This window comes from Melospiza melodia, chromosome 13, assembly GCF_035770615.1.
Source record: "Melospiza melodia melodia isolate bMelMel2 chromosome 13, bMelMel2.pri, whole genome shotgun sequence".
Lineage (NCBI taxonomy): Eukaryota > Metazoa > Chordata > Aves > Passeriformes > Passerellidae > Melospiza > Melospiza melodia.
In genome coordinates this window covers 22,761,998-22,786,817 of record NC_086206.1, presented here as the reverse complement: position 1 = coordinate 22,786,817, position 24,820 = coordinate 22,761,998, and the positions used below count along the sequence as shown (strand labels likewise).

The following is a 24,820-nucleotide window of genomic DNA, read 5'->3' as shown; positions in this document are numbered from 1 at the left end:
GGGATCAAACACACAACCCTGGCATTATTAGCACCATAACCAACTGATACAATCCCACCCTGCTCCTCAGCCTACAATGACCTGTCCCACACACCTGTTCTGGACATTAGAGCCATCAGAGCAGAGCAATGATACAATCATCACCAGTCAGAAACAGCAAGGAAGCAGACAAGGGCGAGGGAGATGGTGTCAGCTTGCTGCAGGCACAGGCTGGAACGTGGTCTGACAGGCAGTGGAAATTTATCCTGGCTCAGTTTCTGTTACCTGGTTAGCAGGCTGCAATCCAGAGGGTGGAGGTTTGGTTTCCAGTACTGCTGTCTCTGTCTCTCCATTGGTCTGTACAATCTCAGCAGGGCCATTTGTGGTGACTTTCTCCATTACTGGCATTCTCTCAAGCAGTGCTGGCCTGAAAGAAGCTGACATAGTTACACTGTGCCATCTTCCTGCATCCCAATCCAAATTCTTAGACATTCAAGAGCTGATACATACAGGAGAACCTGCCTTTTCCCTTGAGCTCCAACACAGGGGAACTGCAAAACTGCGTGACAGTTTGAAGCAATCACTGGCATTCTGTGCCAGTGCAAATACACTAGTTATTAGCTAAAAGACAAACAAGCCCTCCTGTCTCCTGCTTCCCCCCAGCACCTGACAAGCTCAAGCACAAAGCAGGACAAATTCTTTGGCAGAGACCATCTCTGATCACAGAACAGTAACACAGGATACATTAAATCCTTAAAACACTCGCTAACCCTGTAGAAGGGAAGGGATTCTAGTTCCTCTGTAACCTTAACAAAAATCACCAAAGTTCTCACAGCACACTGTCATCCCCAGGAGATCAGAGCAGATAATGATCCTTTTCAAACACCAAATCTCTATCAGCACTTACCTCATGTGATCGTATTTCTTGAAAAGTGCATTATATTCCACAGCTCTCTGCTGCAGCTCCACATCAATGCTGCTGCCATAGATGGAAACTACCTTCTTAATGCGACTGTTGGGGGCAAGGGGAAACAAACACACCACGGAATTAGCAGCAATAAGCAAGGGATAAGCCTGTGTCCTCCTGAAGATGATACTGAGTTTCTGTTCAACAGGAGTCCACCTCACTCATGTAAAACAGCAGTATCCACGTATCATCCATATATGAACTGTCCATTCACAAAAGCATCAGCAGGTGATTAATACACCACCTGAGGTATATCACTAAAAAGCTCAACTACCCACACTGAGAAGTGACCAATAGGAAACAAGGCTATTTTTCTCTCCAGCATCCAAAAAAGGAACGAGAAAAAACAGTCCACTGAAACTAAAGTTTTCAAGAAACAGCAGAATGGATTAAGTTCCCACACAGCAGAGGGCATCCCTAGAGAAAACAGTACCCACAGCTGACATCTTCCACCCTGTGAGCAAAGGAGGACTGTAAAAGCCAACAAGTAAGATGACGACTCTTGTAAATCACAAAAGCAGAACATGTTCAAGGAATACTCCTACTGAAGACAGCTCACATTGGTATATTTGCAACATAGCCCTGTGCAGTGTACCACCAAAGGGTACTCACTTGACAGTGCAGGTGAACCTTGTGGAAAGCTTCATGATGGCAGTGAGAGCATAGCCTCGTGTCACAGATGCAGACATATTAGATATCAGGACGCTTTCTAAAATATCAAGAACTTCATCCTCTGTTACCTGAAAAGGTACAGTGAGGTTAGGCTAAGACAGAGAGGGAGCTTACAGCAAGCCTTCCAGACCATACTGTAAAAACCTGTCTCTTGCCTAATGGCCATGTCACACACCTCTGCAACTCTGAGCCTGTAACATTATGTTCAGAGTGTGAGAGACATGCATCCAGGTGGAGATCTTATGGTAGGAGTTTTAAAATACAGTTCCTGTTTCACACATTGAAGAGCAGGTTTATCACTGAAATACATTAAGACCCTAGCAGATTTCTTTAAAATCAGTTGGCACTAAAACCACAGCATTCTGCCAGCTGTAGCAACACTCCACACATCCAGTATTTACACAGTCCATGCCTGCAGCAGGGGAGGGAGATTTGTGTCCAGGGTCCATTACCATCATGGACATCAGTGCTAGGGAACTGCTGAAAGCACTCCCTTCACCTAGCCAGCACCAAGTGGGTCCAGCCTCAGCCAGGTGTGCAGTTGCAGCTCCTTCCAAAGTATACCTGTATTGGTTCCTCCTCTTCACACTGACCGGACACCAGAAGATCTCCATACTCTCCTATGCACCAGGAGGCAACTTGTACCAGGGGTTGCTGTTGGAAGAAAAACCAGAGAAAGCTAAGAGATGCCTGCATGATAAATTAGACCATCTGCATTTCCAGAGGCAAGCTCAGCCTTCCACAGCAGAAGAAAGAGGAATATCTGATTCAATCAAGAATTCTGTAAGAGAATTGGAGAAACTAAAAAGAACATGAACTTATAGAAGACATGCCTGCTCAGCAGTCTCTCTCTTGGAGCCAGACAATGCGATGCTGGCACTCCCTGAGATGCTTAGTAAACATGCATAATTATTGCAGTACAACAAAGAAACTGAAGCCAGCTGTGTTTGGTTTTACCTGGGAGTAATCTCCAAGGATGGCTTTGTAGAGTCTCTGCACAGTGTAGGCATGCATCTCCACACTATTAGTTATTAACTGGATCAGATTGGGAACTGCATCATCACGAACATAACTTCCTGCCTGCAAGAACAATTGTTAGGTTTTACTATGGACCTTCTTAAGTAACACTCAGCAGCTGTGATATCCTTCACAAAACCACCTGATGCATCTGGAAATAAAAATCAACCCTTTCATCCATGAGCACTTTATGGCTGACTTTGAGCAACCTCAGCAGGGCAGAAGTACAGGACAGTACATTTACCAACAAATGAAGCTATACTCAGAAAAATCCACACTACAGATACCCTGAAACTGCAAGAGGATAGAGTGCAGAAATAAATACAACCTTATGAGTGGTTTATCTGGCAGACAAGAAAAGGCAATTACTCTACTGGAGAAAGTAATCTGAGAACAACTCTCACAGCCAACCTTCCAACAGAAATTAATTCTCACTTCAGACGAAACTACTTCTCTCTGTTTCAAGGTGACAAAAGAGCATCCCAACCAGACTTATTTTTTGCTGAACTTCTCAAATTTGAACACTCATACTGATAAATCTCTTCTCACTCCTTTGTCTCACAGAACACACTGTCTGCCCAAGTTATCAAGATCTCTTCCCTCGGTTGCCAAAGCACTGCTCCAGTTCCACCTCAGCTGTGATGTTTATAGATAAATTCAAGTAGATAAAAGAGTAATGATTAAACCCAAAGAAGGTGAACTAGAAGGCTGTTGACACAGTTTCATTAACAAGTTTTGATAAACTCAGAGTAATTCCAAGAAACTCCTTCACCCCCTTTCTCTCTGCAAGTCATTCCAGGCTGCATTCACTCTCCTCTGAAAGGACTGTATATTGGAATCACACACTACAAGAGCTGTCCTTAGAAGCTAGTGTGATTACTGCAGTAGAAACACTGCTACACACTGTTACTCTTGTGTGTTTCTGAAATAGTACAGTTCTTCTAAAAAAAAAACAAAACAAACCACTCGGTGATCCAAGGCAGCCAGTCAGAAATATGGCTATCATAAGTTCACTTCCTCTATGTATTTTAGCATTTGTTATCTGCCAGCCTTTAGAAACATCTCCAACTTGATGGTAACTTCCTCCAGAATTAAGAAAATTTTATGTAGTCACACACAAGAGAGGCAATTTCACTTACCGTTGTTAAGACTCTCATAATTGTGTCTATGTGCCAGCGCTTGGAAGGAGCATATCTGACCAAATTAAGAAAACAAGTTAGAACAATAACTGCCAGTCTTCAACACCAGCAAGAAAACCAGCATCATCAGAACCCCCCCTTTCAGTTACTTCCTGGCCCACTGCTTCGTGAGGAAGGACACCAATACTGAGGGAGGGCTACAACTGACAAGCCACACATAAATCAGTGAACAGAGAAGAAATGAATCAACACATTCTCTCTGGGGAACAAGCAGGGAGAGAAACAACACAAAAGGTGTTCACAATCCCAAGGATGTACCAAAAATTATTAGCAAGTAAAACAACGCCATACTTTTCAGCTGCAAGAAATATTCCAGATGCACAGTCTGCCTTGAACTCTGGTTCACAAGAATCTAGGAAATACAGTAACTCCTTCATCATTCCACGGACATTGTTCCCATTAACAAGAGCGAAACTCAGTTCCATTGCACGCCTAGGGCAAGAGACAGAAAAACAAGTAACTTCACCTAGTGAAGGAAGTAAAAAATCCGAAATCCAGCTACAAAAATGCAGTTAACTTTTAATTAAGAGGAGATCAATACTTACTAATCCTGTGAGAACAGCCCTTCACATTTAATGTGCAGTATTTTTTTTTGTTCGTGGGCAGACAAATATCCACTCTCCAAAAAATTAAGGGGGAGTGGGGCTACGGGGTGCTCCAGAAACATCTATCCATGTGTTAAAGATGGCTTAAGGCTAGTAATATCTTTCAGCAGCCAGAGTCCAACAGGATTAAAGCCTAACTGTCCAAGTGTAATTATATACTGGTCATTTCTGACACACAACTGTAACAATTAAAGCATGCCACAACAACTGTAACAATTAAAGCATGCCACAGCATATTTTCTCCACCTTCAGGGATCCAGAACAGACCTGTTTCCAATTCCATATATTAGCGATTCAAATACAGTAGAGATTTAAAATATTGAGAAGCTTTACTGTATCCACTTGGATAAACTGGATACAGTAAAGTTTCTTATACTGTAGCATAAGACTTCTAGAACCCAAAGTTACCCTGGTATTGTCCATTCCTCCTCAACACAGACCTGCTGACACCACAACTACTCAGAGTACTGGCTCCTTGCTATTCCTTTTTGTGCACATTGAGAGCTCAGAGGCTACTCCCAGACCCTTCTACTTGAAGCTTCTGCAATTGACTTTAGCACAGGTCTCTCATTCTTCTGCCATATTTTTGAATGAAGACTACTAACTTCAGATGTGATTGATTTCTGCACAACTTTGCAACAGCTGTATTCAAATGCATTAAAACAGGCTTGCTAAATAACCCTGAGTGAACTTTAATATGGAGTTGGGCACACACTATTCTCAAAAATCTGAGAACATCCAGACAGCACTACTTCTCTACATTTTCCTAGTTATTATCGTGATAAGGATTTTTACAGAATGGTGAATTGTAAATGTGTTACTTTGCTTTTTACCCAGCGAGTACCCAGGGACTGAAAAAATACAGAGATATTCAGAATTAGGTTGGAAATACCAAACTAAATTGCTAACTTTTAACATTTAAATCTATGTTTAGCTGATGACCTACACAATTATTAGAACTGTTTCCACCCTTCCAACTAGTTCCCAACTCCCTTACACCTGTCCCTACTGGGTTACAAGTTTTCCCTGTTTATGTTTAATATTTCAGTCACTTTATAGCAGATGCATCAATACTGCAGCTGTGCAGGAATACAATGTTGTCTTCATACCAGGCATTTATCTCAGCACATATTGCTTACCTTCAGTCATATTACATGTTTCATTCCTGTCACAAAGCTCTTAATCATACAGTTTAATCAAATCAAGCAGAAAAAAAGGCTTTAATTAAATGGCAAAGACATTCTGAATTATGCTACATGGATCAAATATGAACTGCACCAGTTACAAGAAGATGAGCAGAAGCCATGCTTCAGATAACCAAAAGCAGATATGTCTTTCCCTCAAGTCCTTGAAGCTTGCTGCCTGGGGACTCTGACATATATCCAGTCAATATAATGCTTCAATGAAGACAGTGCATTGTCAGCAGCACGAGTGTCAGCATGGCAACATTGTGCTCTGCTGATGGATCACTCAAAGGCTTCATCCTCCAACAGCACTCAGACATGAAGCTCAGTTGTTTGTAGCCTACCTGTCTGTTTTCCTAGCAGGCACCAATAAAATGTTTTTGTTGCCCTCTACCCACAATCTAGGTAAGGCTCTGCTGTTCCACAACCGAGCCCCATGCTGCCTCTGACACCAAACAGCAATGGCAGCCTGGCTTGCTCAGCATTTAAGATAGAAATTTGTGGTTTGGGATAGATTGCAACCTTAAAGAGAGATTATATGATACCCAGTACATAGCAGTCAAAAGTAAGTTTCAGAAGCAAGACAAATCCAATTTTTTTCCTGTTTGACACAAGTTAGTCTGAGAAGAGCTGTTAAAAAATCTACATCTGATTCAAAGATGGGCATAAGTTTGAAGAATGACTATCAGAATGAGGATCTATGGCGTATCTAATCAATTTGAGTAGATGGAAAAGAAGAGGTTAAACAATTCTGAAGGTATATTCACATGATGAGTGCTCAGTGGAAGTCTGGCCTGTAGCAGAGATATTCTATGAAATGCAACAGGAAAAATGCTGCTGTCCCCAATACTGCATGCTGTATGCTGCACTGAGCCCAGACCCTTCTTTGCAACCCAGTTACAGAAAGAATAATAAGAAGGAGGAGAGTTCTGAAATAAAGAACAAGAAATCAAGAAGCTGAAAGGCTCAGTTTAGAAGAGCAGCCTTCCACATACGCTGGGCAAAGTACGACCAAACAGTTCAAGAATTTCCGTAAGTGACAGAAACAGGAGGGAGTTACTATCATGAGTAAAAGGAACATAACTGAAGTAATGAGAATAAACTGGAAGAAATTAAGACAGAGTACAAGACGAAATATTTCTGTGGTGAGAAGTAAGGTTGCAAGCTTTCCCAATGCCCAGAGAAGCAGCAATACACTACTTAAAAGACAAATGAACACCAAGAATGATAAAAGGATGTGGTATGTACACAAATTGTGTGAGCAATCAATTAAGTCTGAATTCTACTACTCCATATTACATCTAAGAATACATTATTTGAATGACTTAACACTGCTCCAAGACAACATGGCACTGCCCGTTCATCTGGGAAAGAAAACCAACATGGAGCAAATCAGAATAGCTTTGATCATAATCATAGTGCACAGAGGCTTTCCATCTTGCTGAGAGCACACAAATCTAATCTCCACTGATATTGCATTCTGGAAAAATTCAGGCAAACAGAATTCACCCCCCCCCCCCATGAATAGTAACAGCAGCTTTCCAAAGAAGGTGGAAGTATATCTTCATTATCTTGTTTGAATTATGGAACCATATTATACCTTCATAGTAGTGTCACTTACAATTCCCCAGGATTATTGTCATTTTCCCCCATGCTCTGCTCACTTTCCACAGACTGTCAACCTCAAGAGTCTATTTCACTGATAATCTGATTACCTTTTAATGGAGACATCCAGATCCTTCAGGCAGTCCACAATGGTGCTTCGGTGTCGCTGTACTGCATTATGGTCTGTCTGCACAGTTTTCAACAATGACGTCAAAGCTACATATCTGCAAACAGAACATAAGGTCATCAGTAGCTGACAGAAGCCATTTAATTTGTATGCACAGACACTGTCCCCTTGCCCCAAACCTAGTCTTATCTTGCAACAGAATAGGATTCTCTTGCACTCAGTAATGAATGAAAACTCTGCAGGGGACTTCCTGACCTATCTTCACAGGCGAGCTACCACACTAAATTGTAACATGCCTCCAACTTATCAACTAAGAAGGACAGGGCCACAGATAAGATTTGCATAGAGAAAAGAATGCACCAAGAAAAAAGCAAGCTCAACAGCCACACTAACCCCAAGAGCAGTGATCCCAACATGGTCTCCTGGAAAGCTTTACCTCAGTGTCATCTTTGTGTGATTGCTTCTCACATATTTTAAATTGGTGTTGTCAAAACACATTTTGTACAACTTACCTAATATTTTTGTCGTTGTTTAATAAGAAACGGCCTAGGATGTTAATGGCTAAGACCTGCAGAAAGAGTTAGGGAAGATCAATGATCTAAAAGGGCTGCTGGTTATCTTCATCATTTCACAATGACTTCAAAGGCAACATGTCAAAACTAGCATTGCAGTTCTTAGCCAAAAAGAGCTCTAGAAGCTGCCTAAGCAGAGGAAATGCTAAGGGATGCATCACAGGCTCTCACTTGCACTCAGGACACGCACTCTGCAGGAAATTTTGCCTTTTCATTTTTATTTTAAGAAACCCAAACACCCTCTCTCCTCCAAAACAAGCACACTTTCTGCAAAGGTTACAGACTTATCTAGAGTCAGATGCAGAACTGTGTTATGGTGAAACAAACTTGCTTCATGTCCTCCACACAAATTACTCTAATGCAATCCTAGGAAAAAAACAAAGGCCACAGCAAAGGCAACTTACTCTCAGGCCGCTCTCAGATTTTATATCCATAATAGTCAGCACAGTTTCATAGAGAATGGCATTTCCCACATTTTTACTTGTTTCTGTATTAGTGGCAACCTGCAGAAAGGAAACAAAATAACTTCAATGCATTCAAAGCAGATCCCCTTTGTGCTGCTCTGCAGAACAGGCAGCGAAAGCAACCAACCCATACAAAACAGCATCGCACTTGTAAATATTCATCTCTTTCAACAAAATTTCACTCAGCACAGCAAGCAGCTGTATCCTCATTAGTGCTGCAGAACCTAAATTATTAAGAAACTACGAGAAAGTTTCAACCAATCATCAACCTTGCAGACCTTACCTGTGCAAGTATATCATTCATTGCTTCACTAGAATCATCATCATTTCTCCCTAAAATTCTTAGTAACCGCAGGATTCGTACCTATTTTATAAAACAAAGCAAAGAAAAGCTTGGATGGCAGTGTTTGACATAGGGTCGTAGTGGCAAAAAATCAAAAGAAGCTGCTGATTTCCACTCTTAAGCAAAATGCTTATGCCAGATAAGAACTTCATCAACAAAAACAGGCTTCGGCTGTGCTTATTTTCTTCCCACTAGCCAGAAATATTCAGAGTCCCCTCTCTACCAGGCACAGCCTTCCAAAATCAATACGTGCTGCTTCTTTCTTTTGTCACATAACATGATAAAGCACTACAACTACTGGTTAAACGAAGGCAGGTGTCATCTGCCCTTAGTGAAAGACACTAGGGCAGATGAACAGCATTTGCACAATCAGCTCAAAGGAAGACCAAAGAAGCCTTAAAATCAACACAGGTGTGACGGTAACCACCTCATCACACATAAGGCTCAAAACACAGTCCTAGAATTAAAGCTATCGGTCACTGTTTGCATCAGTTCTTACCTGCAAAAAGGGGTCACTGATCCCAGACACATCATGCTCTGGTGAATATCCAGACATGATAAGGTTCTTCAAAATACGAACTAATTGGGGAACAAGCTGCGAAGAAGAGAGTTGTCGTATTAGGGCACTGTTGTTTCCCTGACCCCAGCTTTGAAGCAAGGTCCAAGAACAAATCTTGTATTTGAAAGCAAGTCAGTCTCTGGATTCTTCCACAAAGTTCAACTTGCACACCTAGAGCTGATGCTGTATGAATACCTCCAGCTTGGCTAAGACACAACTAGAAACAGTTAAGCTGGGACCAGAGCACCATATTGTGTCTTCAAAGTGGTAAATCTACATCTGTGGTATAGTGTAAGAAGAAAATCAGCCTAGTTTCCCTGTCATCTCCTTTTGTTCCTACCTTTGCTCTTCAGGAACTACAAACTCCTCTGAAAACATGCATTTCACGAAATGCACAAAATTAACCCTGAACTTCCTGTATCTGCCTTAAAGAGGAAACCGAAGGGTGCTGCAACATCTACCCTCCGGACATAGTAACAGACAAGTGGAGCATTCCTGGAATCCTTATTCATGTTTGCTTTGCCTTCCAACATGCATGAATTATCAGGACTGAGGACAACAGAACAAAGGGAAACATTACAGCCATGGAGTTTGGTTGAGGGCCACCCACTCCCATCTTCTGGAAAACAAATTACACCCATGAAGACTATCAGCACTGCAGTTGGACTGGGTAGCTCCTTGCAGCACAGAAAGCCTTTACAGCCTCTTACAGGCAGTTAACTGTCTGCCCTGCTCCTTTCTGGGAATCACCCAAAGTTGCCCCATGATTCAGACAAAACACAAAGCCCAGGGCTACAACTTGCACAGGCACAAAAAAAAAAAAAAATCTGTCAAGTATTCCTCAAATGAGGGAAGGCTTGAGGAAAGCAGGCTGATGTTTGTAGAAGGCCACAACTGAGATTGAGGGATGCCATGGATGTAGAGATTTAGTGACAAGACCAGCACACAAAGAGCATTAGACAAGTACAGATGATCTAAGCATGTGGCATCAATCACAACTGTGTCATTCAGAGGCACTGCCTCACAAGGGATAAACATCTACAGATTCAAGGCAAACATGCATCATCTAAAAAAATTAACTCTTACCTTTTCATTCTAACTCAGCAGGATTCCAAACAGACAAAAGGGACAAAACAGACGAAGCAAGCATTAGGGATAGGTCAATGTTATACCATTCACAGCATAACAACTACAAGAAATAGCTAGAAAGAATGCCCCAGTAACAAAATTTTGAGCACTCAGGTCTTCTCCCTTTTCCCATAGCTATCACATTAAGCAAGCAATTAGTAGCAGGGATGGTACCTGCAAAATGAACCTCATCTGACTTTTTCTCCTACTTTGACAATTTACATTTTTACATTTACAACCAAGGCAAGGGAAGATGCATGCCAAAATGCTAAGATGCACCAAAGAATGTACAGTTTTAAATCCCTAATGATATAGACAAGGAAGAACGTAAATGGGCATGCAAATAAACAAACACCTTTAAGACTTATCAGAGGAGCAAATGGCTTGCTCTGCTCTACCAGCTTTGTTCAATTTCTCCTTTTTGATCAAAAATTTAGAATGACAAGGCAATTTTCAGGTGCTCTTCTATAGGTAGTCTTTCACATGGCAATAATACAGCAAATTATAGCAACAACACAAGGAAGTCAGGAGGGTGATGGGAAGCAAACATTCCTAACCAGAGGAGGAAGAGTGACATTGACTCTCAAACCCCTAAATTAAAATGGAAAATTGTGTAGCATAGTATGCATCAGGCACGAGGTATCTATACAACTAGAATTTAGATTGGTGTTTTTGAACTGAGTGCATATAACTGTTTGGCTGTGGTTAAGGCATTCAGGTGTTGGTATAAGCTTCAGTTTTTCATCTTACTCTCTATGATTACTTCATTTGTGATTCCAGTGTCATCATGCAATTAGATAGAAGAAGTGAGGAAAAACCTAAGGGACCATCAAAGACAACTTTAAATCTAACTCTAGGGTAAGTTACAGCACAATATTAAAAGACTGATTGTTTGTAACTTAACCACTCAGTGAAGGGGATTAGGCCTGGATACACATGAAATTCTCACATTTAATGATTAAAAAATTAATTTAGCAACCAGTCAGTATCATTAAATTCTTCACCCAAACAGTTGCAATGATTTTACTACAAGGCCATGAATCTTAACTTTGCAATATTACCAGGTTACACTTACCTTTCTAAAGTGTGCAAGCATGTCTGGGCTTCTCTCACACATCTCTGTGAGGAGAACAACTGATGTGTGAAGAACACCTAAAGGTGAGGGAGGGGGAAAAGAAAAATGTATCTCCATTTAACATCATTCCACTGGCTCCAGACATTTGATAAACATCACAAGAAAACAACAGGAAATCATTAAAAAATGTTCTTGAATTCAACATATCATATCTTGCAGCTGTGTCCAAGGGAAAGCAGACAGCAATGTGCTCCTGTCATAAAACTGCAATTAAAGGCCAAGGCAGGAGATAAATTGGACTTGGTCTGCAGAAACTCGCATACTAAACATACAGTAATGGTCATAGTTGGGCTCCTGCCCTCTAAGGTCTCTTCTATGTCCAATCCAATACGATTCAATACAAATGTAAGACTCCAGAAGGACAGCATGTGTTAATTGCATTGTGGGTGTCAAGTTCCTCACACTTCCTAATTTTCTCTTCGGATTTGGGTTGCCTAGCAGACCTTATGCCACCTTCCTCAGGAGGCCTCAGAACTCCATTTAAAGAAAGATTACACAAAAATAATATCTCCAAACCTAAGAAGCCACTTCCTTAGAGTCACGCTAGGCAGTGTACAGGATAAAAATCAAATGCTCCCATTTCACCCACTCTGAAGTGTATCAAAACACAATGAAAGAGTTCCTTTTGTCACCTATGCCATGTTAAAGTCCTGTTGACTAGCAGAGTCATACACATCTCTTCCTTCTAAATGACATTTGCATTCACTGTGTAGAAATGGAAAGAAACAAATCATACAAATACACCTCTGAAGTTCCCTCCAAACAAAGGGCTTAGGTAGCAAGTGCACTATCCTCTAGAGAATGGCCTAGCCTTGCTAAGTGCAGTCTCAGCTATTACCGTGGTTCTTCTCGTTCAGCAAGTTTTTGGTGGCTGGCAGGAACATCTCCATAAGTTCAGGCACCTTTCTGATGACATGAACAGCGCACAGTGCTGCCTGGATCGGAAAGACACTTTTTACTACACACTGCAAAGATAACAATACCTGTTTTGGGAATATCTAGCACAGTGGGAACTATAACAATCTTCATGATAAACAAAAGCCTGGCACATTTTTCCATCTCTCTATTACAAGTGTTACTCAACAGCATTCCAGAAGAGAGTTCAATAAACAGGGAGCACTGAACTACAAACTAATACTCCCCTAGTAATGGTTCATTTTTACATTATTCACACAAGAAGTGTTATTATTTGCAAAGCAGCTCAGCCTTTAATAGGGCTACTTCAGCCTGTCTTCCTCTTGCTGGGAAGGAGATAATGTATTGGAAAAAAATAATTAAACTTACTGTAAAATTATGGCTTATTTACTTTCCCTCCTTCCCCAAAAAACAACTTCCTCCTGCAGGTGCTGCGTACTATGAGAAACAAAACTACATTTCCAGGGATTTTTGAAAAAACATGTGCCTATTTCTTCTAGGATGGAGAAGCAACAGGAGACACTATTCCCTGCAACTGCCTGAAAATCAAGTGCCTCTTTCCAGAACACAGCAAGACCTCTTGGCATTGCCTTCTCTCCAAACTCTCTAGACCTAGCACTAGACAAAGAAGTAACAATGCATCTCTTCCTAAATCTTAGTGCTTCACACTCTCACCAAGACTTATCAATAAATAAACGTAAAAGAATAGGGACAATCACACTTTGCTGATGGTATGGCACATTTGCTACAGAAATTAGACAATTTATAAGTGTTTGTCCATTTCAATCCCTCTAGTTCTCGTACTACTGTTACCATCATCAACAGAAGACATCAAATAGGTGCAAATATTCTGATACCAGCCTGCACTGTTAATAACGAAGGTCTTCTCTTATATGAGAAGATAAATCAAACTGGCGACCAGAATTTTGAGGCTAATGTCCATGAGGGGGCAAGCATTCACATTACCACCAATAACATTATGGGAGAAGAGTGTAAAAACAGAAGCAACTGCCTCACTAACTGGGTGCTTGCTTATCTTTTAGAGGCTTACATACAATCCTGCTATTAACAGACAGGGAGTTTTAAGCTCTGTCTTGCACACTGAAGAAAATATTCACTCAGCGTGATCTCAGTCATTTAGTATTCCAGATATTAACAAGGTGTTCAATCAATCTTGCCTTTTAATCCATAACAAAGTATTCAAAAGTTTCCTGAAGTACCTTCTTCCTAAGATAGGAATTGGAAGTTTTGAGGAGCTTTTCCACCTCTCCTGCAAGGTCTCTGCACATTTCTGAGGAGCCCATGCAGCCAAGAGTACAAAGTGCCAGCCCCTGCACATACTGCGTGCTGTGATTAAGGTCACTGCAAAGGAGAACAAAAAAAGTCAATCAGCATGCACACACAGAAATTGAACACACAAAAAAAAAAGGGCATCTACAGCTAGAGTCATCTATCCAGCAACACACGGCCTGAAAGAACTTTCTGGATTCACAGCTCTGTGGGAGCACAACTTGGGATCAACGGAAGCTTTGAGTGCATATACCGCAGGGTTTGCTACTCATTCTACTTAGAATCCTCAATTAAAAAGATAAAAATACTTGGTTTAACTATCAGGTTGACCTGTCAGGGTATCCAGGGATTGAGGTGAGAAGAGGGAAGACTATGCAGAATTCCATTTAATATGGTTTTAGCTTTGGAACTTGCATGCAAAGTACAGAGCAGCAGTGACACTGTGGGCTGTCCCAGTTTAAATATGGTCTACAACAGGCTTTAGCTTCTGCATTTACAAACCAAACAGTATAGAAAAATCTGTGCAAAAGTATTCTCTCTCCTGACCGAAAACCACAAACCCCACCATTCACACACCTTGAAAATAATTCATACAAGAATTCTGTTTAGCAATTTTTCCTATTCATATGCCTAAGGAAGTTGTGAAAAGTGGTCACTACGAAGCTAAACTACCTAACATGAGATGCTATTCATAAGGCTAGCTACAACATCACACTAAGCACAAGACAACATAGCTTCTATATGGCAATCCCAACAGCCTTGAAAATTAAATTCTACACCACTTTTCCATCTGTGTCTGGTACTAAGGTTGCCACACCACACCAGGATTCAATGCTGAAGAAAGTAAAAAATACAGTTTGTGGTCTGGGAGGCAACAAGAGCTGAGGACTGCAAGATGGAAGAGCTGGGGAAAGAAGCTGAATCAAACATGCAAGAGGTGCCGAATGCAAAGACAGTATTCTAGTTCTAACATGAAGCAGTTATGGCAACATGCAGATGAAGGAACAGGTAGCACATGCTATTAAATAGGTTGGTTTTTTGTTTCCTTCCTTTAACAATTTTTTGGCAGCTATGTAAAGCTGTGTGTATCACAAGTACATGCTTCAAGAGGTTGCTTTCCTTTTCGTCTCAAAAACCTGGGTCTTGCTATAAAACACGAAAAACAATGCCATAAATAAATCCCTTAATGTCTAGGTAAAAGCAAGACACAATGGCAGATACAGAAGCTGAAGGAGAAAGCAATATACAACCCAGAAGATGGTGGGAAGCTGTCCACCATTTTTGCTCAGCTTCCATCAGACCCATTTCCAGTTCAAACTCACTACACCCTTACGAAATTCACTGGAGCGTAAACAATCAACGGAGGTGTTAACCTTCACCCTGGTTCAAATGGAAGCACCTCACTGGTATAGCACTTCAATGAAAGATCTTTAGACCAAAATCTTGTCTCCTGGATGCTAGGTTCAAAGTTAGCAGATCCTCAGGCCCACAGTTTTGTCAAGTTTCTTTTAAAGCACTTTGAGGCCACAGTCTAATTGAAGATCAATACTTTACTTGCTAATATCTGAGAGACTAAAGTGCTAATAATACATACATAAGTATGTATTATTACATACATAAGTACATAATAATAAAAACCGGTACACCACACACAACCTTTGGGTAGGTCAACCAGAACCCAGCTGTTCCATACCTGCTCCAATCCATCTTGAAAAGAAAACACACTCATCGTCACCCACTAAACTATGATGTAAGGAAGTCCCACTTTAACATTGCTTTGCTGAGAGAAGTATTAAAAAAATAGTCATTCCCATCCCCTCTTGTCTGATTTCAGCAAAATGACAGCACATCCCAAGCTGCTGCCTTGCTTCTAATGAAAACCATTCGTCAGGACCATTAGATTTTAAAAAGAAAGCAAGATACATAGCCTTGTTCCTTGACAACTCTTCAGAGTTTGTCAGCAGAAGCAAACAAACACACAGGACATGTGTTGCTTGCTACATATGCCTCTTCAAAACTAATGCAATTTTATATTCTGTTCCCACTAAAGAAGCTATACAGGATGGCCCAATACAGAGCACTACAACAACAGCCTTATTATGGTCAACAGCACACAACAATTTCAACAGTTTTCTAACACAAACGAAAAACCCTAAAGTACTCTTAAGTATCACTGTCAGAAGGATACTTTCCAATACTGAAACCTCAAATCATTGTTTGATGGAGAGGTGGTACCCTTACTTCTTGATGCAATTGGTCATAAGAAGATGAACATCCTGTCTCTCATCCAGCAGCAACATGGCACCTAAATACCCAATGCGCTTGTCTGTGAATTTCTGAGATGCGATAAGCTTGAGGCACTCCAACTGGAAAAAAAGGAAAAAAAGAAGAAAAAAATACATAATTAGCTTGAAAACTACTTCTTAGCTAGAGAAGAAACAGTTTGAATTTTGATGTGTAGTAACGTAGGTATCTCAGAATGCACTTTTAAAGGTGTATTTCGTTTCCATTTTGGTGATGTGGAAAACCAAGAAAGATTAAATGACCTGGCTAAAGTTCCAACAAAGCCAGCAGGAAGGTCATTAGCAGCTCTGGTGCCTTGAAGTGGTCAGACACTGTTGGTCCTCCGTGACCTCAAATATACCAGATATGTTGGTTAATGTCGGATCACAAAAGTAAATGATAGCACATTGATAGAGAGGAATAGCACACTGATAGAGAGGAAAGATACATCAGTAAACACAAAATAATAAAGATCTGGAAATCTAGATTATGTGTCATGCTTGATATGCACATGAAATTTTTTAGCTAAACTTAAAAGGTTCAATTTACCTACTAGGAAGAGGATCAATGCTCTGTAAGCTGCCAAAACAGGGACATGTAGTGACAGGACAAGAGGTCATGACTTCAAATGGAAAAAGGGGCAAGTTTAGGCTCAATATTAGGAAGAAATTCTTGGCAGTGAGCATGGTGAGGCCCTGGCACAGGCTGCCCAGAGAAGCTGTGCCTGCTCCTGGATCACTGGAAGTGTTCAAGGCTAGGCTGAACTGGGCTTGAAGACACCTCGACTAGCAGGTGTCCCTGCCCACGGCAGTTAGAGCTAGATGACCTTTCAACACAAACCATTATAGGAGTCTATGACTCTAAAATCAGGTTGTGTTTATTGTGATCTGTAACTAACTTTCTATCTAGGCAAAAAGTAGATTGTCAGAGATAGTTATGTTTTCGCACACCTCTGTAATCTCTGGAACACCAGAAGTTTACTAAAATCATGTGCATTCCAGCCACTACAAGTTTCCCCTTCCCCCTGTAGAAATGGCAACTGTGGTCAATAGCATAGAAGAGATTCCCAAGACAACATACATAGTTTTCATCTGCACTCTGCTAATTTAAAATATAACTGTCAGCTCATTTTTACATCTGACACTTTGAAAAGCAAATACCATCCACCACAGACATATTCTGACATTACAATGCACTAAAATAGTTTTCTGTAACAGATAACTAATCAATTATAATCTATGTCTACTTTCCTGACAGGGAAGTAGAGTTCTATCCCTCACAAACTATTTCTGTAAGTCTGCTTTACTAGCTGGGGCAGCAAATAAGCACACACGATAGGTCTGAGGAGGGGTCAGACAGAGCTGGCAACAGATCCATAGCAAAGGGGGCACACACAGGCAAAGATATGAGGTGTCAGGAAAAGGGATTCATGTCTTCAGCTAGACAGAAGCTTGAACAGGGCAAGACACAGGTGAGATGCAAGAAACACACACATCAACAAGAGTAAAGTTGCACAGTATATTGGTAAGAAAATTATAGGTGAAGTGCCAGAGAAAAAGTGCTATGGCCTAGTCCCCGTCCTGCAGGTTCTCATGACCACGTGGCATTAGAACACGCACTCAGCTGTTGACATTGTTATCATATGCAAAAGCCCAGCTAGTGCAAAGATGACAAATCAGGAAGAAAAGGCTTGAAAGAAATTGAGTTCAGTCTGCAAGGCTAAATGGGATGAAAACCTCGAATAAACATCTCTGAACAATAAGACCAGCTCTCTGCAAAGAAAACTGCATTTGCCCAAATGCCCGAGATCAGCCACAGATAACATACAAAACACTAGATATCAAGCTCTCATGTTTCCAGTGCTTTCTGTAAGAGAATAATGCACCTCTGAAACAACCTTCTTTCCTGGGTTTACAAGATACTTATACAATCCTCCGCAAAAACGCAACATAAAATTGATGACACCTAAGCTACAGAGTAAGAGCCAATGAAGGCAGAAGATGAATGACTGAGGAAGAGCATAAGAAAACTGATGACTGCAACAGACACTTTAAGATACATTTCTAGTACTTTTGAATTTTAAATATATTAGTGAAATTTACCCCATGAAAGGCTGATGAGTACTTGCTTCACTTGTATAGAAGCACATGCAAACTACATTAATGCATAGCAATACTAAGAAACATGATCAGCTGAAGCTCTTACCAGGTGTAATTAGTGGAAAAAAATCTTGATACTGTTAAATCCATTTCATTCAAAGGAATCTGCTACATCACCACTGTAACAGACACTACTGGCATGTAACCGGACTACAACTGACCCAACTTTTACTGACATAGGCACTCTTCTATCTGCAATTTTTTTTCAAATAGAAACAATGACAATAATAAAGTTATCTGAGCATTTGTCCAGGCTGTCCGACGACTTCCCAACTTGCACAAACAGCCTTTGCACATGCTCAGGAGACAGCAAGCCATCCAGTGCGTATCAGCGTGCACTGGCTAAACACAGCGCTCATTCTCATACTTGTGTACAAGATACCCCAGGTCAAAGTTGTGGAGCCCTGGGTTGGATAGAAGTAGACCAACCACTCACTCCTGGTTACCAAGACTGTTAGCTGCCCACTGCTTACAGCTTTAAGAGAGGCTGTAACACCACTTGTGGCTCTCCTGTTTTTTTGCAAAACTTCTTTCCTGCATATTTATCCCATCACTCTCAGATGACTACTGTCTACATTGCAGGACTGTCTATCTGCAAGACTCCACTGTTGGTAGAGCCTGTGTCCTCAACAGGTCCCCAGCTCACACAAACTGTACTCCTATACAACAGTGGCACCTTGAAAGATTCCCTCCAGTGATAAGCGTTAAGGACATGCAAAATTCTCTAACTCACTCTCTTGCAGAATACTTGTTAAAACCCTTTTCAGCATTGGGCTCTCATGACAATGCAACTGATAAACTACAAGAGAACCAAGGGCATTGAATGAAGTACTCTGTTCTCCAAATAGTCAGAATAGATGCTTCTTTTCAAGATGTAGCAAGCCTGGCAATAACAGATACTGAACAATCTGCTTTAGCCTTCTTTCACTAACAGTGAATTTACCATTACTAACCAAAGCAGAAACTGAAAATTGCTGCTTTAGTTAGTAATGGCAAATTAGTAAATTTTCTTAGTAATGGTAAATTAAATCATTAAACTAAATGGCAAATTATAATCTTCCTTGGATGGGATTAAATACTTGAGCAACAAGATAGAAGAATGAAATTTTGCTCTTAACATAGCCAAACGTTGAAATTCTAGATGACACTTTTGTAACACTTTTCATTATTCTTAAGGGCCCCAAGATAATTAATTTTTGTGACAGGAAGTTTCTCCCTTGGACCGGAGAGCCCAGCTATGAAAAACGTTAAGAACAGAATAATACACAACTTCACTTGCTCTTTTTAAAAACTCTTTATCCTGAGAGAATAATCCAATAATATACAAGTAAGATGAGGAACTTGATATGCTACAGCAGAGCCCAAACTCACTAATCCTAACTATCTGCGATTTGATTTCACTGATTTGAGCTTACTGTTTCAGTGAGACATATTAGGACTGGTAAATTCAGTCACAAATGGACAGACACACAAGACATGAAGCTACATGAAGGGATAATTTGACTGATTTAAGCTTTATTGAAGACCTAGGTTAGATTACTACTAACAGGACACTTACTGACTTCTAAGCAAAACAATGCCCTAAAGACTAAACAAAGCTAACCTGAGAGACACCTTGTAGATCAAGAGCTTCCATCTTCCTATCTCCTCTTCCTAAAATTTCTGTCAAAAATAGCACATCAAAAATAATCCAAGAGATGGAAAACTCACACCTGCATTCTCCATGTCACCTGACTAAGATGGGGATAAGGAACACAAGCTTCTGATTGCCAGGAACAGACCAGCTCTTTTCTATCTCAAATACATTACTTTATATGGAAAAGTGCATAGAACCTCCTTGAACTATGCAGTATTTTTCAGAGACAGAACTCCAAAGTGCTATTTTGATCCAATCTAAAAACATCCCTATGTCTTGGACTGTGGTTTAAGTACTACTGCTCTGCAGAAACATGGATGGTGAGGAGGAGATAGTATGGCAAAAGCAGACTAACCTCAAGTTTCAAAACAAAATATGTAAGCCCCAAACAGCAAATATCACTACTGAAGTCTAAACTAACTAACATAGGTTCAGAACATATGTGAAAACACACCTCAAAACACCCCAAAGGTGTGAAGAAGAACTGCGCCTAGGAATGCTCTGATCAAGTTAATGAGCCCAAAACACAGAAGACAGACTGGCTTATGCACAGAAGGCACTAAATTTTAACCTACCTGGCCAAAATGTGCAGGATATCCCAGCATGTGCATATACAGCAGCTTTGCCACGTTTCTGCATCGGTATGTGTTATCTTCCTCTCGGAAGGATGACCGGATAGCAGCACATTCTTTTTGGATCATCTCACGCTCTTCTGCCTGGGTTCTTGCTGTCCGGATGGTCCGGATCAACTCCCGCAGTCTGATGGGGGCTGGCATCCTCTGAGAGAAGAAAGAGGACTGTAAAACTTTTACTGTCTCTAAAGGTTTCATAATGGTCTCACACTTCCATGTATTCTTTTTTCTTTCTTACTCTACAACTATGTAAGTAAAAAAATGAAGAAAATGTAGGCTACTTCAGTAGCATGGCTAAGAGTAAACTCAAGAACCCGAGGACTTCACTGTACCTTACATCTGCTCTTCCAGAACCTTAGAAATGGGAATTACTCCAATTTGAGCCAGCTGTCAAATGAACATAACATGATTCCCCACCTGAAACAGGCAGAAACAGCACTCTGCAAGGTACTCTCATATTCACATCATTTGCCTCTCCCCAGAAAAGCCAGGCTCCAAAGAAAAATGACCCCAGAATCATGACAACTTAGGACAGAAATCCGCTACAAAACACACCTCTGTTTAACAACTTGCACAAGATTTCATCTAAGTGGCCATTTCAGATGGCCTCGCTTCAAAAACCTGCTAACTTGTGCCATACACACTTCCTTCTTAGAAGTGTGGAAGTCAGCAGAAAAGCAAATGGAAGCACAATCTTAGGTGTGTGGATATTTCAGAGAATCCTGCTTCAAACAGAAATAATCAGGTTTACATCATCCTTCTATTACACCCAGTTAGAACAACCCTTTGTGAAACAAACAAGCCTGTGACATTACTGTCTGGCAGTATGGGTGTGAAAGGTGTATACATGAACACAGAGTTGTTTCACCTCATCAGATGGAGTCATCTGACCCACAGAGCAATTTAGTCTGCCAAGTTCCTGTTAAGAGGAAAGCGGTTATCAAACAGAATCCAAACTTTAGGATTTATGTTCAACAGTTGAACTTTTTAGTTCATGTTCACCAAAGCAGACTTCCGACTTTTGGGGAGCTCAGACTATATAAACATCTTTACAGCCTTCTTTCATCCATGCCAGCGTTTGAACAGAACTGAGCCCTTCTGATAAGGTATCAGACCAACTTGTAAGAAGTTGCCATGTCAGTCTGCTAGAGATTTTGTCTGGGTCACCATTCCCTCTGAATACTGTGTCAGACAGTTTAAGCATTGCCATATAAGAAAAAGATGCGCATTCAGGTGCTGCACTTAACTGGCTTACATGATGCCACTGAACACAGAGGCTGGAACACAGAGCTAACGGGATTTCTTTGCTTGCAGAAAAGCAGAGAAAGATGCATGTACAAGTAAAAAGGTGGCCTTACAGTAAGCCAGACAAAGGCAGCTCTGAGTCTTGATTACAAACTCATACACACACTAGGCCTGTTCAGCCAAACCATGTAGACTCCTCATATTTAAGTTCCCCATCTTCATATTTTAAAAGCTTGAATTTATAGAGACACAAAGCATTCAGTTTTGAAGGTGAAAGAGTAGAGATATTCTTCCTGCATAAGGAAACTTTGTCCCAAAATGCTGACATGTGTAGGATCAAGACTATTGGACACATTAATCCTTACTCTTGTCTCGTCTCTCCATGTCAATTCACAACACTTCCTCATATTAGTGTGATATGAATAAATTAACGGTTGCTATGCACTCATGCTGCACTAACAGGCATAACAGAAATAGTCAGGGAAAAGTAAGAAATCCATCTCCAGAACAAGCCCTTCCATGACCACAACCTTTGCTGCCATGCCCTCATGTAATACAGCTCTACATCCTTTCTCAAGGGGAACAAAAGCGATATGCTGCATGTAGCACTTAAGGGGTAGATGTCATATTGATGTATTTATAAAAAATGCCTTATATTTTTTTGCCTATTATTTTCCTGAAAACTGGTAACACTCCGTGGAGTTCTGATTGCAGCACAGTGCTCAGCTTGTGTTTTTCACAACAGTATCATAAATGCAAAAATCTCTTTCCTGGGTGGCAACTGTCCATGTTAAGTGCTGAATTTTTAAGCCTAGACTCATCTACTACACACACATACCACATAGTTCTAAACTGATCTCAATAAGCCACGTTCTTGTTGGAAAATTGAGCAGAAGTCAGAAAGACAGAAGTGCTACTGCAGAAATATTCCTCTGCAGCCCATAGGCAATAATTTCATAATCACTAAGATCCCTCATGTGCAGGCTCATGCTGAAAAAGGTGAGTCCAGTCCTTCCACTGTGTTCACACTGGCACTCCAGGCACAGTGCACCAACCTGCGCATGCAAAAAACAGCTTTGCTCCCTCTCTCCCGAAAGCAGGCCCCAGACACAGCAGCCTGGCTTGTGCACAGACAGGCAGCAGTGACAACATGCGGCTTTGGGAGACCTCTGATGGGCTGGAAAAGAGCTGAAAGCTTCACTCCAGCGTGAATCCACACTGATGCTATGGCTCTGCACCCTAATTAAGCTTATCTACAACATTGCTGTTCCTGACAAGAAAAGCAGCGGCTACTACTAGTCTAGCTACAACCATACAATCAATTACAACCATGACTGACTCCTTTATTTTAAAGGTACAAAGTTTTTGAAACACTAACACATAACCTGCAAACAAACTGAGGTTTGCCAACAAATTGTTTAGATACCAAAAAAGCTGTTTTGTTCTCACTCTATATCTGAAGGTTTATAAACTGCTGAACACTGATATCGGCAGCCTGTGACTTGTACAAGCCAACTCCTTTCCTTGCCAGCGGACCAAAAACTTTCTGTAGGGATGCCCATGGAAGGCTTCAGCATCTTAAGCTTGGCCCTGGACAGCAGAAAATAAAGGAAATACTGCCTAAATAGCTCTGGTCAAGGGAAAAACAGAATTCAACAACGTTAATATATATGTGAAGTACAGCTTTTTATGAATACTTTTTTTCATCCTTTTCCAGTGGTTAGGCAGGACTTCCTGTCTCAGCAAAAGGCAGGTACAATGACGACAAACTGAAGATCTAACATCATTCAGATTTTGAAAAAAGTGAATAGTCAGTACTTACAAATACCCTTGCATAAATAAAGAATTAGCAAGGCGCACTGTAAAGATTATTTTTTCTCCTCACTTCACAATCACAGGAAAGCAGGCAGAACCAGCACTTCAGAAAGCAAGGATTGATGAGTAAGACCCAAAAAACAATTTCTGAGGCTTCCTGCTGTTCTCACTTGTGTAACAGCTAATACAGTTACATAGACAGTCTAACCCGAAGGACTAAGAGCAACTGTATCTCACACACACACACTCCCTGCCTGATGAGAACAGAAAAATGCAGACCTGCTCTGATGGAGGATTACAAAAGGATAAAAAACAGGGCTGTGATTTATTTTCCAATATTCAGAAAAGGGACTTCTAGCCTTGTGCTGCAACTACATACTTTTTTTTTAGTCAATGTCAAATCATTCAGCTTTTAATATACCTTTGAATCCATCCCATACAAAAGGTTTTGCACCCATCCATGTAAAACAGCATCTTCCCCTCACAAATCACCCTACATGTTTATCCTTGAAGCTTGAGCTCTTCTTATGTACACTCGTCCAGTATTTCAATACGAGGTAATTCCCATGCAATGCAGCACATTGTTTTTTTTCCCCTCCACAAGAAAATGTTCTCTTAACATCAAAAATTCTTGCATCAGGTACCTGCTCTTTGCCTTCAGTGACTTTAAGATTCTTCTGCATGCTAATACATTGGAAATCTCATCATAGTTTTGAGTTTCAGACATTTCAAGTGTGCGTAAGCAGTAGTTACTGCAGATGAGAAGAAACTTTGGACATGAGAACACTTATATTCAGAAGCATTACAGAAGAGATTAACATTTACCTAGTCTCAGCAATTCCTAAGCCTATTACAATGCCAACAGACCTTTACTGCAACAATGGAAGGATAACTATATCATCTAGCAACAGCAGACAGTAGAGCTTCCCTTTAGCTGGTGCCTAAGTGCTTCTTAGAACTTCCTCCAAAGTAGCAAATCTTGTTCTTCTGGATTAGTTAACATTTTTCACCAGTACAGACACATTCTTTTACTCTTTGCACATCAACATAAATGACAAGGCAGTTTGTAGAAGTTGCTACCTATTTCCTCCTTGGGTTGAAAACAGGAGTTTCCTTCAGCCATTTCTTTGTCAAGTACAAGCTCCAAAAATCAGAGATGATTTCTGAATACTTGAAAAGAGCCTACTAGTTAATATTTACAATATCTGGTAGTGTTGCACACAGAATTCTTCAACCTTACCAGATCTTTTTTCCTCTTCTAAGTTCAAAAGCCTTGCTCCTTAGAAGAA

At 40.7% G+C, this 24,820-nt stretch overlaps 1 protein-coding gene and 1 non-coding gene across 3 annotated transcripts in view; both read right to left on the bottom strand.

The window, feature by feature from the left end:
• Positions 1-24,820, bottom strand: part of AP1G1 (adaptor related protein complex 1 subunit gamma 1) — a 35,194-nt gene that overhangs the window by 5,768 nt on the left and 4,606 nt on the right. For both annotated transcript variants that reach the window (XM_063168258.1, XM_063168259.1), the window contains exons 2-18: positions 20,415-20,618; positions 16,003-16,127; positions 13,692-13,833; positions 12,395-12,491; positions 11,497-11,573; positions 9,234-9,329; positions 8,675-8,755; positions 8,332-8,430; positions 7,868-7,923; positions 7,339-7,452; positions 4,126-4,266; positions 3,775-3,829; positions 2,576-2,698; positions 2,183-2,272; positions 1,559-1,686; positions 887-991; positions 265-406 (exon numbers count right to left, since the gene is read on the bottom strand). In XM_063168258.1, coding sequence (XP_063024328.1) covers positions 265-406; positions 887-991; positions 1,559-1,686; positions 2,183-2,272; positions 2,576-2,698; positions 3,775-3,829; positions 4,126-4,266; positions 7,339-7,452; positions 7,868-7,923; positions 8,332-8,430; positions 8,675-8,755; positions 9,234-9,329; positions 11,497-11,573; positions 12,395-12,491; positions 13,692-13,833; positions 16,003-16,127; positions 20,415-20,615 — 1,872 coding nt within the window. In that variant the 5' untranslated portion in view covers positions 20,616-20,618. The remainder of the gene's footprint in view (positions 1-264; positions 407-886; positions 992-1,558; positions 1,687-2,182; positions 2,273-2,575; positions 2,699-3,774; positions 3,830-4,125; positions 4,267-7,338; positions 7,453-7,867; positions 7,924-8,331; positions 8,431-8,674; positions 8,756-9,233; positions 9,330-11,496; positions 11,574-12,394; positions 12,492-13,691; positions 13,834-16,002; positions 16,128-20,414; positions 20,619-24,820) is intronic.
• LOC134424522 (small nucleolar RNA SNORD71) lies at positions 5,850-5,936 on the bottom strand. The gene has a single exon (XR_010029447.1). It is a non-coding gene; the product is annotated as a small nucleolar RNA SNORD71 (small nucleolar RNA).